The 16,103-nt window shown below is 28.2% G+C and overlaps 1 protein-coding gene across 1 annotated transcript in view; it reads right to left on the reverse strand.

The window, feature by feature from the left end:
• LOC148227644 (pyrokinin-1 receptor-like) overlaps window positions 1-16,103 on the reverse strand; it is a 57,123-nt gene that overhangs the window by 13,516 nt on the left and 27,504 nt on the right. Inside the window, exons 3-4 of the mRNA XM_088201924.1 lie at window positions 7,711-7,820; window positions 4,078-4,185 (exon numbers count right to left, since the gene is read on the reverse strand). Coding sequence (XP_088058050.1) covers window positions 4,078-4,185; window positions 7,711-7,820 — 218 coding nt within the window. The remainder of the gene's footprint in view (window positions 1-4,077; window positions 4,186-7,710; window positions 7,821-16,103) is intronic.

Raw genomic sequence — 16,103 nt, forward strand, 5'->3', positions numbered from 1 at the left:
AAATATTGAACAATCGATGCAAATGACGAGGTTGACGATTGAAGTTGAAGCACTGTATCTGGAAATCTATAATAGTAATAGCTTATGAGTTTTCTTTCGTAGTTTTGTATAAAGGGGTAAAAGATAATTTCAGAGTAGAAATATATATCTACAATAAAAATGTATATGGACTTCACTTGTGAAAATATAACTTTACAAAAAAAAAAAAAACATTTCTTTTCGAGAATTATTTCATAAAATGTCAAATCAATAAAAATTTCTCGAGAAATTTTATATGGCATTTTTATCATATAAAATTAAATTTGTACGAATAAAATGTTTACAACCACTTTTTTTTTTTTTTTTATAACGCTGAATAAGTAAAGGGGGGTTCATGCCTTGGAAGGTTTTAATAGAGGTCTGAGAATGACAAAAAATTGTTTACATTTTTTTAGCACTCGAACTTGCCAAAAATATTTTTGCTAGTATAAATATATACATACTTGTGAAAATATTTGGACTTTACTAGTGAAAATATATCTTCACAGAAAAATACAACCCTTTATGAAAAATTTAAATCAAATAATTTTACTTGCTAGTAAAATTATTTGATTTAAAAATATAATTTATCTGCCAGATAAATTATATTTTTTATAGTAAAAATATATATCTACTGGTGAAAATGTATTCTGATATGATTCCCTATAATGACATTTTGAAAAATATTTTCATGATATATTCGAGATTTTTTTTTAGAATCTCTTTCAGGGATAACATGAGAATTTGTGGTTTGGAATCAGGAACGTCATTTCTGCTTTTTCCAGTAAGAAGGGGGCAAAAGTTGACCAGTCAATGCCAAATTCAAGGAGGGGCAAGTGTCTCTTCCAAATGAGGTCCCTGATATAAACGTGCTTCAGCTGCTGTACATCTCACACCACGAATATTTAAAAAAAATGCTCGTTTCTACTGATTCGAAAGTATTTTATTGGAAAGAGTAATTTAAAAAAATTTGCTAAATAAAAAATTGCACTTTGAGCTCGCGTACTTTACTAAAAATATTGGCCTGAAGATATTGATGTCTAGTTAACATTTGAAGAGATGGAATTTAGAAACATGTCAATTAGACTACCATAAACGAAAGAGAAATGATTCATGAATATCGCGAATACATTCTCGAAAAGACATTCTGAAAAAATATTGCGTTTAATATATGCTCTGAATTCTATTCTTATTTTTTCTAGTGAACGTGAACGCGGATTTTCGCAAATGAATCTAATTATTATCCCAATAAGAGCTTCGTACAAGACCAATACAGTTTCATCACCTTTGTTCATAGAACGTTATCGAACCACCTTTCCCACTTTTCGATCCTTCAAAATACGATGATCTGTGGTTTCTCAGATTTCATTTAACACTAAAAAAAAGGTATCGAGAAGATTGTCAGACGAGATTTGGACAAAACTTTGAAAATCACTATAAACTTAAAATGTATTTTATTTTTATTTTACATTTATATTTCTTTGATTTGACATGTAAAATAAAGTAAAAAACTTGCTTCGTGGCATAGGAAAATCCGCTTTAACTTTAGTTAAAATGACATTTGAATATCATTTTCTTCAGTAAAAATAAAAGCTTGATAAAAATTGAGTTCCGGCACCTTTTTGTTAAAAGAAAGCCCTGCAAATTCAACATTCTATAAATACATTTTTAAGGTGTTGAACGGTGAATATATGGCTTTATATTTCTTAAAAAACAAGAATCTTTAAGAGCAAAAACGTCGGTTAATAAGATAAACGTTGGCAAATATAATCATTTATAAATAATATTGTCCACTATCAATGTGTTAATTCAGACAGAAAACACTCATTTTATTTAAGAGGCTAAAAATATTTTATAGATCAAACCATAGCTGTAAAATAAATTATTATATTCCTTATTTATTTTATTTTAATGAAACAACTGGTTTACCCAAATAAACTGCTATTGAATATTTTGAACAATTGTTAAAGTCTTAATGACTATTTTAAACTAGTTTTATTCTTAATATGTATAATTGCAAATTAATAGATTTATATAATATTTTCATTTAATCATTAGACTATTGCATACTTTTGTATAATAAATTGAGCTCCATTATTTATATTAGCTTAATTAATAACACAGCTTTTAAAATGTGTTGTTTGTGCTGAGAACTTGTTAATTATTTCTAACTATTGTATCATTATTTAGTAAGAAGTAAACTTGAAAATAATTAATACTTAAAAACTTATTGTTATTCATTAAATATTGAAAGTGATGAAAATCGATTTAATTTTGCTAATGAAAGATATGAGCATCGATTTAATAGCAAATGATTTAATTTTGCTTTATAAACTGTTATATAGATGTATTAAAAATTCAACTAAATGGCATTTACCTTTATTATTTAGTTAATTAACATTGGATTTAATTAATATAACTAAATTGCACGTGATTGTAAATTTAATAAAATTTTCTTTTACATATATTTAAGTAGTTTAAGAATATGAATAGGTAGGATATCTTATTTATTTATGTCTATGTTTGCTAATACGGTTTATTTCAACTGAGAATGAAAATATTTCATTTTTTAAAATAATATAAATTTATGGTAATTGGGGACAAATTAGATATTTTGAATCATATAAGGTATTTAAAATAAAATGCTTAGACTTGGATGATTCCAGTCACAGTGGAGCTTTCGAGTGCTGAAGTCATGATCATAACAGTAGGAATAATGGACGTGATTGCGAACGAGAGACAATGGATCAACGCTACTATTCAACTTATTAAGACATGCTATATTAAGTAGACGCTACGTCCAAGCACACAATAAAAGAGCGATAAGTTAAAATTTTAAATATGATTTTCTTTTTAATATATGTATATAGCATAGCTGACAGAATAAATTCACTCTTAAATATTATTTTTACGAAAAAAAACCGTTAAGGGACCCAAGTAATAGTTACACCACTGATAAATTACACCGTCGGTTAAACTTTTATATAATATTATATATTTCTATATTCGTTTATATCAAATTATTATATTCATATATAAAAACTTTTTTACATAAAATAAACGAGAGATAAAAGTTATGTTTCTGGAAGATATTGTACATGTAATTAAAGGGTCGCAAGAACGTTTACATTATTCAGATTTAAAAAAACAGAAATTAATATAGGTATATATATATATTGGAAGCAATTCCTTATCTAATTATTGAAAACTGGTAATCTATTAACCCAATTAATAAAGCTGTGTTACGATTCCCATGTACATAACATATCATGACCCATTTCAACGACCTCAACCCTTTAACGATTAAATCTGGATGTATATGTTTACTCATTTAGATAATATATGATAATATTCAATTTAGAACGAAACGATTAATAAAAATATTTCTCAAAAATATATTAACATATACTTCAAATAACCTTTATATGTTCTTGAAATTTTTATATTGACTCAATTTATAAAGCAAACTTTCACCACTTGAAAAAATAATACTAAAGCAAAATACATATTTATGCTAATCTAATATCGTCAAGGGCGTGTTTAAATAGTTTTCTTATTTAAAACTGTTTCACGTTCAAGCCGCTCGGGCGGTACTTAAACTCTGAACAAATTTAATTTATAAAATATATTTATTCATTTTTAAATTATTTATTAATAATGAACTAAAGTAGAATGTTTGCCAATTTAATTAGGCATTTAATTAAGATTTGTAACATCGTGTTTACGATATTGAATTCAACGTAAATAACATTTTATTTCGAGTGCTTTGTACACATAAAACTAAGCATATAAATCTTTCGTCTTTGATTAACTGTGAAGATTTATTTCCATTTCCTATTCGGCGAAAAATGAACAGAAAAATATTTTCGATCAAAGGATGTTTATTTTATGAATGCATTTCTACAAAGTATTATATTATTTTTCACTTTGAAAAACTGCACAAATAAAACAAGCGTCGACTCAGAATTATGTAAACATAGCATACGTAAAATTATTACGGAAAAATCTCATACAATTTCAACTTTAAAATATGATGAAAATAAAACGTATACTACGTACCTTAAAAGCTTCTCGAAATTTGTTCGACATGATGTTGTACAGGAATGGATTAATGGTCGTTGACAGAAAATACAGAACTCCAGATATGTAATTCAGAATAATGTACACCTAGAAACAGAAATATTAATATATTAATAACAAATAATATTTATTTTTTATTTGACATATTTTTATGAGGCTAACGATTTTTTTTAATAGATATTGGGAACATTAGGGATAGACTATTTAATGATATACCCCTTATTTAAAAGGTAGAATGATGAAAAATCTATTCGAGAATAATTTATATATTTATATCGGATGTATACCGAAAATTTACCAACAATCAACTAATTTTAAAGGCAAAACGTAACATGTCATATCATCCTTGAAATATTATTCTTAAACAATTAAGGTGTTATAACATTAAAATCGATTATCTCAAGCATGCGTACTGTTGGGATAATCTTAAAATTTTTATAGTATTTTAAAAGACATTTCTGAACAAAATACCTGTGAAGCAAGTATTTTACTTTGTTTATTTTATGCACATCTTAAGGGTACTGTAAGCCTTTAGAATATATGTATGGATATACATAAGATATTTTATGTTGATAATGGCTACATTTTTAATAAAACGTTTATCTTTAAGTGACATTTTAAAATCATAGCTCTTTTTGATTTAATTGATTTTTAAGATTACAAAAGTTCAACGATAAATTCAATCAAAATCTCTCAAAAAATAAAACCAGTATGGTAAACGAGTGCTGTAAGTTTCTGACTATTGACCTGAAAGACTTGGGTTCGAATCCCATATGTATCTTAGTTTTTTTCAATTTCCATAGTATCTGTAAGATAAGAATTAGTAGTTATAATACAATTAAAATACCGATCGATCATCACAGACTTGTACTTACTTCTAAAACCTTTTTTAAAAAGTGTATTTTTAAATCATTAAAATATTGATGAATCTGTCAACAATTAAAAGCACAGTTAAATTTTTTGAATCTTAATATTTTTACAGTTTTTTGATGCAAAACAAGCTTCATATATTTTTAGACATAAGAAACCATAGTTATAGTGACTTCTATAATAATTTTATACATCATGTTTGTGATTAATAAATATAATATTAAATAAATAAATTATTCTGCAACAATATTATATTTGCTTAGTGAAGTATTGTAAATAAGACGATATTGCAAAAAATACTAAATATGGCTTTAAAAATAGATTTATTTGTTGTAAAAGTATGACATAAAGATTTTAATGCTTGAATGTTCAAGAAGTATATTTTTATACGGAAGGCCCTAGAAATATTATACGAAAGTGTAAATTTATATATTAATATTCCTAGGACAATGTGCAAAAAAAATATTTAGCTCGTTTTGTTATTAGAATAAAGAAACTCCATTGTACTTTAGGATCTTAAATTTAATATTTTTTTATTAACCATTTTTTTATACACTCAATAAATTAATAGAATTAAAATAATACCAAATAAATATTTTTTTATTAAAAATAGCAAATGTTTGTGTAAAAAAATAAAAAATTCCTAATTTAGTTTATTTTTAATCATTTTTATACTGTAATCAATCAGAGATTTAAAGAATTAACTCATGATATTTATTTAATTATAAAAATGGACTGCATGTGAAGTGTTTCTACTGTTTAAGAAAAAATTTTTTTCTTTTTATAATGGGACACTACCGTGAAAAATATTTTTACAGCTTAAGCCACAAGGTACACCCAATAAATTAGAATAAAATGCTAAAGACCAAAAAAGTCTGCATCGGGCTTCTGACCTGCCTTAGCGACCATCGGAAATTTATTAAAAAAATTGCCACCCTTTTGTAATTGATCGTCTCACTGAAAAAGAGGCAAACAATTTATCATTCAACGAGCCATGGATATAAATACTGAAATGCGAGTTAAAAAACGATATTTACTTCCTCTCCAACATTTATTTTAAGGACTTCCGCTCAGAGATTTAGACTGATACTACTTGTATTTACACTTAAACATTCATTTTATAATTCAAAGCATCCCAACTTGGACTACAACCAAAAGGAAGCTAACTTAACTTCAGACCATCGAAGATCGCAGAAGCTGCCGCTTCTCTCTTCACATTCACTGGTCCAGATCAAAGTCCGAAATCCAGAGATCAAACTACTTTGGAGAAGCGTGCAGTCTACGTACGCACATATGGGCAATACTTTTTAATTTTCGCTATTTAATGAAATTTAGGATATTACTAATCTAGTTTATTATTTTATATTCAAATTTAAGACAGATTATTGATTCGTTCCCCAAATTTATGGATATTCATGACAAATAAAAATATAATATTTTAATTTGTGATAAGTAAAATGGATAATTATTAGCGTGTATTTAATTTAAAATAAGATTTTAAAAAATATAATATATTTATGTACTTTTAAATAATAATTTCAAATACAACTTATATTTTCAGAATTATTTTCATTATTATTACATTTTATTAAAAATGATTAATGTTAAATAGAAAATACGGATTTTTATCAATACAGCTATTTAAAATTTTAATAAAGTAAAATTCCATCAAAAAAACTGATATATAATTTAATTAATTTATGAAACTTGCGTCGAAATTTTTCATCAATGCAATATCCAATTTCATCATTTATTTCGATGCAAATGTGTATATTTCGTTGTCAATGTTGATGTTTGCAAAAACAGCGATTGAAAGTCGAAGAAAACTCGGCGAGCTTTCGCACGAGCTATTCAGCTTTTAATCAAGTTCCGCCGGATTCGAAAACTTTACAATTGCTCGGTGTGTTTGGGTGAATTTTGCAGAAAATTTTCCTTCTTTGGCTGAAATTTTGGAGGAAAAACGCAATAGTAACGGTACACTACCGTTTCAATTGTGGTCGACGGAAAATTCTCGCATTTTCCGCGGATCGTTAAGCTTTAGCCGCAAACTGCGCTCGTTCAATGCACATGAGCTTAATTTTGCTATTTTTGGACTTAAAAATATAATACATTTAATGTATTATATGTACAGATAACACGGAATGTAATGTTTATTTTTTTTAAGGAACAAATTATAATAATTATTATTCATTAGCATTTTTCGATTATGGAAAAGATAATAACATCGACACTCCAATTAATGATAATTTCAGTTTTAAATTATTTTTGCCATATTGCGTACCTTACATATCAAGAACCTCTGATTAAGTGAAATGTTTAGATATGACACATGAACACTCGAAATAAAATGTATTCAATTTACATGAGGATATACTATAGTAAAGGACGTAATATGAGCAATAAAACGATAAATAACACCATCTATGAATAAATAAAAAAACTTTTATGGCGTTGTTTATTGAATATATTGTCTAGATTCTAATAACTATAGCGAAAACTTTTTTTTTGTGACCTCAAATAACTTTTGTAATAAACAAAATGTATTTAGATATAATAAACTCTATATAATGTAGAAGTAAACGTATTGTTCTAAGTCTGCGGATAGGAGACGGCAATATCGTACAGATCAATAAACCACAGATGAACTAGCGGTTTACTCCATTATAAAACAAGGCACGTGTATTTTGTCAATCGTTGACAGGTAAGAATAATGGAGAAAAATAATTTTCTTGTATTGTTTACCTGATAAATATAATAATCCGGAAGATCTTGTGTTTTAAGTAATATGGCAGCTAGTAGACGTTGAGCGTGAAATGGAGCCCAACAAATAAAAAATGAAACTGCAACGGCCACTGAAACATAAATAATAAATATTATTAAAGCATTAAATAAAAATAATTTACATAAAATACATAATCAAATCTAATACAACAAAAAATATTAAGTATTCAATAAAAAAACAAATGAAAATAATTAGCCTAATAAAATACGACGCTTGAAAATTATACTTTTGTATTTTATAAAATATGACAGTAGGTTAATATGCAAAATAACAATTTATAATAAGATAATTTTACTATCTTAGATATAAATATATTTTATTTAATTTTTTAACACATATTTTTCTTGAGTTGGTTTATTATGGTACACTTTGTTTTCAGATATTATCATAATTTAACGATAATAAATTTAAACTTCTGCCCAATTGTGTTTTTTGTATCAATATAATTTGTATAATTTCTATGATGTTTAAACTATATAGTGAAGTTTAAAGAGAACTAGCGTATAAAAACATTAGACTAATTTTTTAATTTGCTTAAAAATATTAGACATGAGAGGGAATATTCAACGAATGTAAATTAGTAGCAGTAAAGTTAGGTATTTTATCTGAATTTTCAGATCAAATATCTAAGGAAGAAACAAAAAAATAACGAATAATCAAGAATAGCACCAGCTGAATAATATAAATTTAATGTTTTTATAGATTGTATTATCAGTAATTTGACTACTGAACTTAGTGCAGCAAAATAAATAAATAGAACATTTCGTTTCATGTGGTTATTCCTTAAATAAAATCCAGAAAAGTCTCAAATCTATCCCGAAAATATTTTTTTACAAAAAGTAATTACAGTAAAATCATATTGGAATACATTTTCACCAGTGGATGTACATTTTTGATAGTGAAAATATAAATTATCTGCCAGGTGCTAGTACAATACATACAATTTTATGATTTTAACTTTACTATATGTAGTAATACTATATATATTTACATACTTATTATTATTTATTTACATCTAATATATAAATGTTACAGTAAACGTGTAGTTTTTGATAAAGTTATATTTTTACTATTAAAGTTCAAATACATTTTTACCAGTAGATATATATTTATATTAGTGAAAATATAATTTAACTGATATGCTGCTCTAAAATGTCTATGAAACTCAATTTGACAGTTGCGAAACGCCCATTTGCTGTTCAAACCCAAACCTAACCTAATGGAAGTTCTAAACCTAATTATAATTTTAGAACTTTTATTATGTCAAATACAAAATACAAACTCATCTCTCAGGGGAAAATAAGCAGAAGAATAAGTCATAACAGACAGACAGACATCATCTTCATTTCGATATTAAACTATGTTTTAAAAATATGATAGCTATCCTTACCGATATTACTATGGACTTCTAATAAAAAAGGAGCTGATCAAAGTATATTCAAACCGAATTTTGGTCAATAGAAGAGCGCAAAAACAATTATCACTTCTCAGAAGTCAAAAATTCACGTCAAAAGTTATAAAATCGTGTCGGCGCCGTCGCAGTGGGAACGCTCGTTACCGAGCGTTCCCACTGCTACGGCGACTGCACGATTTTATTGCTTTTGACGTGAATTTTTTACTTCTGAGAAGGGATAATTGTTTTTTGCGCTCTCCTATTGGGCAAAATTTGGTTTAGATGTATTTTATTCGATTCTCACTCGTAATATTGTTTTAAAAATATTAAGCGTTTCACCGCAATGCCACAATTTTAATGCTTTTGCCTGGACTGGTTTACTATGTGGCAACACTGAGCAGCAAATAAAACATGACTAATTAGTAGATTTTTTTAATAATTTTGAATGCCTAATTAAAATATTTCACATAAAACATGATTTTAGAACATATGTCGCAACAGTCGCAACAATTATTTAACGATGTTAAAAAATATATTAAATACCATTTTTGTCATGAGGCCCGGAATCATTGTTTTTCCAGGGCCCCTCAACGGCCCTGATTTAAATGCATTTTAAAAATAGTAATTAATAAAATGACTTCAATAACGTTTGATTCAGCGAACCACAAAACTAACAATAAATAATCAGTATTATTTTATAAATAAAAATAGGTTTGAATAAGTAAATATGACATGTCTGATATTGCTTCTAAGCATCTCAATTGATGTCATTTGCAACTTATTGGAAAGATAAGAAATTATAATAATAATAATAACAAGAGGTCTGATTATGTATTATTCTACAACCAGTTATGTAAAACAGTTGTCTGAATTGCCCATTAGTGCACGTCTTAGAATAAATAGCGCTCATTGCTTCTCTTAAAAGTTAAGATGCAACACTACTAGATGTATTTTTTATTATTATTTTTAAAATATAGTGTTCTATAATAATTCGATTAAAACTAATAGAAATACATGTTTTTTCCCCTATTATTGAATAAACACCTTTGTACATAAAATTTGATTAAATTTAAGTATTTTTTAATGTAAATTTTTGAATGACACTTTGGCATGCAATTTAAGCTATTGAATTGCAAGATTAATGTTTGATTTGACATTATTTATAAAGCAATTTCCAAGTTAATACTACAACATATAAAATATTATATATAATAAACCTTAAAGATTAATGGTTATATTTGTGACAGCTACTTTAAATTCCTTTAAATAAAGTGTCATTCTTGTTCATATATATTTATTTTTAAAAATCTATAATAGCCACTTTCTATTTATAAAATACGTATTTATTTATTTTATTTTTCTACACCTGAAGACAATTACTGTAATACTCGACAATTTGCTTAATAAAAGTATCGCAATTTGTCCATTAACCATGTTAATATTGTTCATAAATCATATTATTCAAGTAAAAATAAGTTTCTGACAACATTATGCGAAAGTATTGTACATTACTTTGATTTGATCAAGCTTATCTCAGATTAGAGCACAATAGCACGTATATAGCATAATGTATATAATGAATAAGCCTTAAAAGTATAGCCATTGAATGTCGTACGCTTCTAATACAATTAATATAAATAAATATTATTTTCTACTTAAATTATTATAAGATATTCATATCATTTGAATAATACATTATTTATTATTTTATTTTATTATATAACTCATAACTATACTATTTAATGAAAGAATATTACCATAAAATAGAATATTTTCAACGTTAATTATCTTGTCTTTTTTCAAAGCATTTTATACAATAGGTGCAATATTTTGGTAGCAAACTTTTTAATTCGATCTGAATGCTTACTTTAAAGTGCTACATTGTGCTGGACTTAATCGCATTTAACGTAGCAATACTTAACAATTTGGCAAATGCGTAATTTGAATGATATAATAAATATTTTATCTAATCGATAATAAACCATTTACGTAGCAATGATTTATGTTAACATTTGTTAAAATCGTATTTAAATATAATATATTACATATTTACCAGTTAAGAAACACCGGCGAACATTCTGTTCACTGCGGTTGAAACGATGACTCAGCTTTCATGCCCAAGCGTGTGAGAGTAATATAAGATAATGTAACCGCACAAGCTTTTATAGTTATAATATTATTAAAATATTGTATGTGAATTTTTCATCCAGAAAGAGCGAGGTATTTGAGAGTTTATTCTCTGTTATTCATGATTATGTATTAACTATGATATATTTTCAAAATTACGTTAGACGTCCTATACGAATAATATATTTTTATAGTCTCATAAATATTAAATATTAGCTTACATGTAATAATAATAGTATATTTTTGTATTAAATAGCATCAAACATACATCAAAATCAATTCAATCCCTTTATATTGATTAATTGATTCGAAAGCAACTTAACCATTGCAATTGGCATGATAGCTACTTGTATTAGAATATAGCAAAATTGCACATATATCCACCCATTCAAACATGTCATTCAAACGACAGTTTTAAACCTTTGACAGGCATATAGCAACGCGTTTTGACAAAAGGGCTAATAACAATATGAGAATACTTAATACGACAATTGCGTAACTATATTCGTTTGTTAACCACTCGCTAAGCACCAAAACAACACTTTTGTTCGTAGATGATACAATAGAAAATGCGTCTATTCTGCGTAAAAAACGTAAAAAACCGATCTAAAACCCCTTGCATTAATAACCTTCTCAGTTTCACTTACTCAAGGCGGGAACATATTTCGATGGTCGAATGTGCAAGCGATGCAATTGGCAAACCAACATCTGCATCTGCGATACGACAGATACGACTTAAATAAAGAGTATAAAAGATCTGACACTTTGTCGCATCGAGACGAGAGAACCTCAGATGAGCAACCGATTCGAGACGGCACACAACCAGATCAGGACCAAGAATAAACAACAACAATAAACACGAGAGACCTCAGAGCTTCTCCACTAGTGCTCTGTCTACAAAATATTCACAACTTGACACTATTTTACGGTGGTAAATTGTACTTAAAAATAATAAACTATTACTAGCTTTTTCCAGCGTCTATATTGACTGCAAAGCTACCACAAAAAAAAAAAAAAAATCGGTTTAGAGATTTTTGCTAACTTTTTCTTCATCTAAAGACAGAACATATACTTAAAACCTTATCATCATTTACGTTATTAAGAAATTAGTTTATACTGGAAACTAAAGTTTGCTACTTTAATAAATAGGAGCATTTAAATCACCTACAAATTTTTTTATAATTTATAGGTCACTTTAATGACCATTTACACTACCGAAATACATATGTCAAAAGTTTATAAAGTCGATTCACACATAGTAACACAATGGAAGAGAGATCTCTTGAGCAAACAATTTTGTTAATAATTATAATATTGCACAGAGCGACTGATTACGTTAATCATAAAAAGTATCGCTGAAAAACTACTCTTTTTTTTGGATTAAAAAACGGAACCAGCTTTTTAAAATATGTTAAAGTGGGTCACAGAGGCATAGTCTATCTGGAAAGGACGTGCAATATGCTCTACCTCGCACATAATCTCATTGTTATTTTACCCTTTTGTTACCAATCGACAGAGTGGGCGTTTATTAATTCGAGGCGTAAACACGTTTTGTGGGTTTGTGCAAAAATCATCTTTATCTGGGATACACCAAAGTGGTCTCAAACCAGCATTATAAAATATGTTAAAATTTATTACAGAGCCAAAGTCTATTTGACTGCAAAGTCACACCATTTCGGTCACAAAATCCTAAGAAAATAATTGTCAATACCTTAAAAAATAACAAGGGATGGTCAATAATTATTATAGATAAAATATTATGTAGTATTTATGATTCAGAAAATGAAGTACAGATACGTTAGTCGATTTAAGGGAAGCAACATGCTGATGACAAAACCAAGAAAGTATATTATTCTCAAAAGAAGTTTACTAACTTCAAAACACTTAGTCCAATAACCAAAATATTTTCTAGGTGACTTAAATCCGAACATTTAATTTTAAAAAGATATTGTTAATTAAAAATAATATTGTATACTAAATGCAATTAAATAATCGTTAAGAAGATAAATATTATCACATAAAAATAATTAAAATATATATAACAATAGATCAAACTATTTAAATAGGCATATTTAAATTAATGGACTTTTTTATGGAAGTGAAACTATTAATTGTTCTTAATTTCTGTTTTAATAAATTAAATTTGTACAACATAAATTTATTACACATAAATGTACTCTACATATATATTTTCAAGTTATTGCTAAATCGAAAATTTTATGATTTTAAAAATATAATGGTCACACATACTTTTAAGAATATTATTTATTTTTAAGATAAAATTCAAGCTCATCTTGAAATATATTTTTTTTCCAAATATTTTTAATGGATTTAAATATATTCCATATATTAGATCAACGTTTATAGTGCTAACTATAACCTATCTCAAATACTTTGCGGTAATGTCGCAGATAGCGGTGCTGTCAGACATTTATTGCATACTTTAGCCGTTTCAGATATAGCCTACAACCCCACATAAGTTACTTTTATTACTCTGAAAAGTTGCCAATCAAATAAATCTTAGCAGATCCTTATTTTTTATTAAATCCGATAATACTAAAACTGCATTTCGTTTTATTGAATTTCAAAATAAATTCAATAACGAAATTATTGCTAGAGCTATAAATAAAACTGGGGTCGTTTGCGGTACAAGAACAAACGCGAAACTTTTCAGCAGTCGCAATTTACACTTTGATTTGTCACTCCTTTGTGATCCCACCCCTTGTTCGGAAAAATTTTGCTTTCATATATCACGTCTGCAATTGTATGATTTAGTTTATTTAGCAAAGAATCGACCGGTTCTTGTAAAATATTTATTAAAATACAAAAAGCAATATAATCTTAAATTTTTTCCAATATTAGGTGAATCAATAACTAGTATTTCAACTATAAGCTAATTAATGTTGTTAAATAATATAAGCTTTCAGATCACGATGCTTAGAAAAACTTCGACTGAATTCATATTTAGAACATACAATGCGATAAACTTTCGAAAACCATAAATAATAATCACCGTAATCAAATTTCTGAAACACTTGTCACTACGTTTGCAATGTGTTATAAGTATAAAAAAAACGAATGTCTCTCTCAACAAATAATCATTGCTATTTGATGGTCATCGTCGTCATCTAAAAGTGACCACAATGGTTTTGCGTATAAATTGTCACCCGGAAGTCATACTCAGTTTTTATTGCTATTAATTGAACTGTGGGGGGTCGATGTTGTTGTTGACGGAGCTGGTCATGATCAGAAGGTTGCGTGTTCATATCACGCCGGGGTCACCAGTGTGGGGGTCGTGTCGTCTGGTGCTGGAGCTCGTGCTCACGTCGGGTTGTCACCAGTTTGGGGGTCGTCGTGATGGAGCTCGGTGTCGCAGTGGCGTAGCCCTACGGGTGCGTGACGGCGCCGGGTGCTTCCTGGGCCGCGTGGTCGGCGGCGGCGACGGTGGCTGACGATGGCGGCACATGGTCGGGGCTGAGGCAAGTAGTCGACGGAAGCGGCGAGGGCGTGAGCGGAGCCAGTAGTCGGGTCTCGTAATGTGATCGGGCGACTGTTCTCTGGAGTTTCTGTCCCGTCTATTTATATATCGTACGGGAATTGTAACATTATTGTTACATGTCGCCACAGAACTTTGACTTCATCGAAAAGCCTCAAATAGTTTCACGTGTAAATGAAACGTGAAAAATACTGAATAAGTTTTTTCGCCCAAGTTTCTGCGAGAAAACATGTAAAAGACACAGGAAGATCAGCGATATCAAACCCTATTAAATTAGACACAATCGGCTAATACAAACTTGTTGCTCAACTTAATTCCTTCGCATTTGACACTGCCGCCCAATACTAACACCTGAATCGCATATTTTAGTATTAATAATATAATGTGCAATAAAACTCTATATCAAAAATTTTTTTTGCTGAATAAATCACTATTTTTTTTGCAAAAAATAATTTATTTCTAAAAGATAAAATCAACCGCCATGAATATACGCTATTGGTAGTTGTTGATTGATATATTTTTAAATAAAATACCTTCAAATATAATTTGGGAGGAATATCCTTTTGAAGTAAAGAACGTCTATCAACATGAATAACTCACAATTAAAGTGATTTTTGAATATCGAAAGTATTACTGTCATTTTCAACAGCACCCAGGATTTCAACTATCACAACAATCATTAAATGACACAAATTACTAAGGTGCAGTATATTTAATATGACATCAATATTTGACGAAATGTATTTTTTATGAGTAAAATTTAATTTAAATTCAATTGTTATCTATAATATGTATAATATGTTATTTAATTAACCACTGTTAACGCTAAGAGCAATTAAAAGACCATTTAAAATATTATGAGCGGAAGATAGCAACTCGTTTTGACAAAAGGTCTAAGAGAATACTCAATATCACAAACAACCTACTACTTGTAAGCACGTTGTGCGTAAAGGATTCGGGATAGACAATATCAAAAACGCTATTGTCATCTACTTATTTCATTAACGATTTTTAAAGATCTACTGCAATGCATACATGTCTTTGGTTAAATAATTAGGCGATGCAATTGGCCCACCAACATCTGCATCTGTGATTCGCCAGACAAATACACTACTCACATCGGCAAATGATCACACAATTGAGACGAGCTCAGAGAGGCAAACTGAGAGAGGCCCACACGAGAGACATTAGCGGATCATCTTACTTCTTCACCAGAACTGTCTACTAAATATAACTCGACACTATTCACAATCGGTAAATTGTACATAATTTGAATAAAATATTGTTTTCCCGGCGTCTATTTTGACTGAAAAGTCACACCCCTTCGGCCGCACCCG

This window comes from Plectrocnemia conspersa, unplaced genomic scaffold, assembly GCF_051122295.1.
Source record: "Plectrocnemia conspersa isolate PC_06_02 unplaced genomic scaffold, ASM5112229v1 ptg000013l, whole genome shotgun sequence".
In the NCBI taxonomy this organism is placed as follows: Eukaryota; Metazoa; Arthropoda; class Insecta; order Trichoptera; family Polycentropodidae; genus Plectrocnemia; species Plectrocnemia conspersa.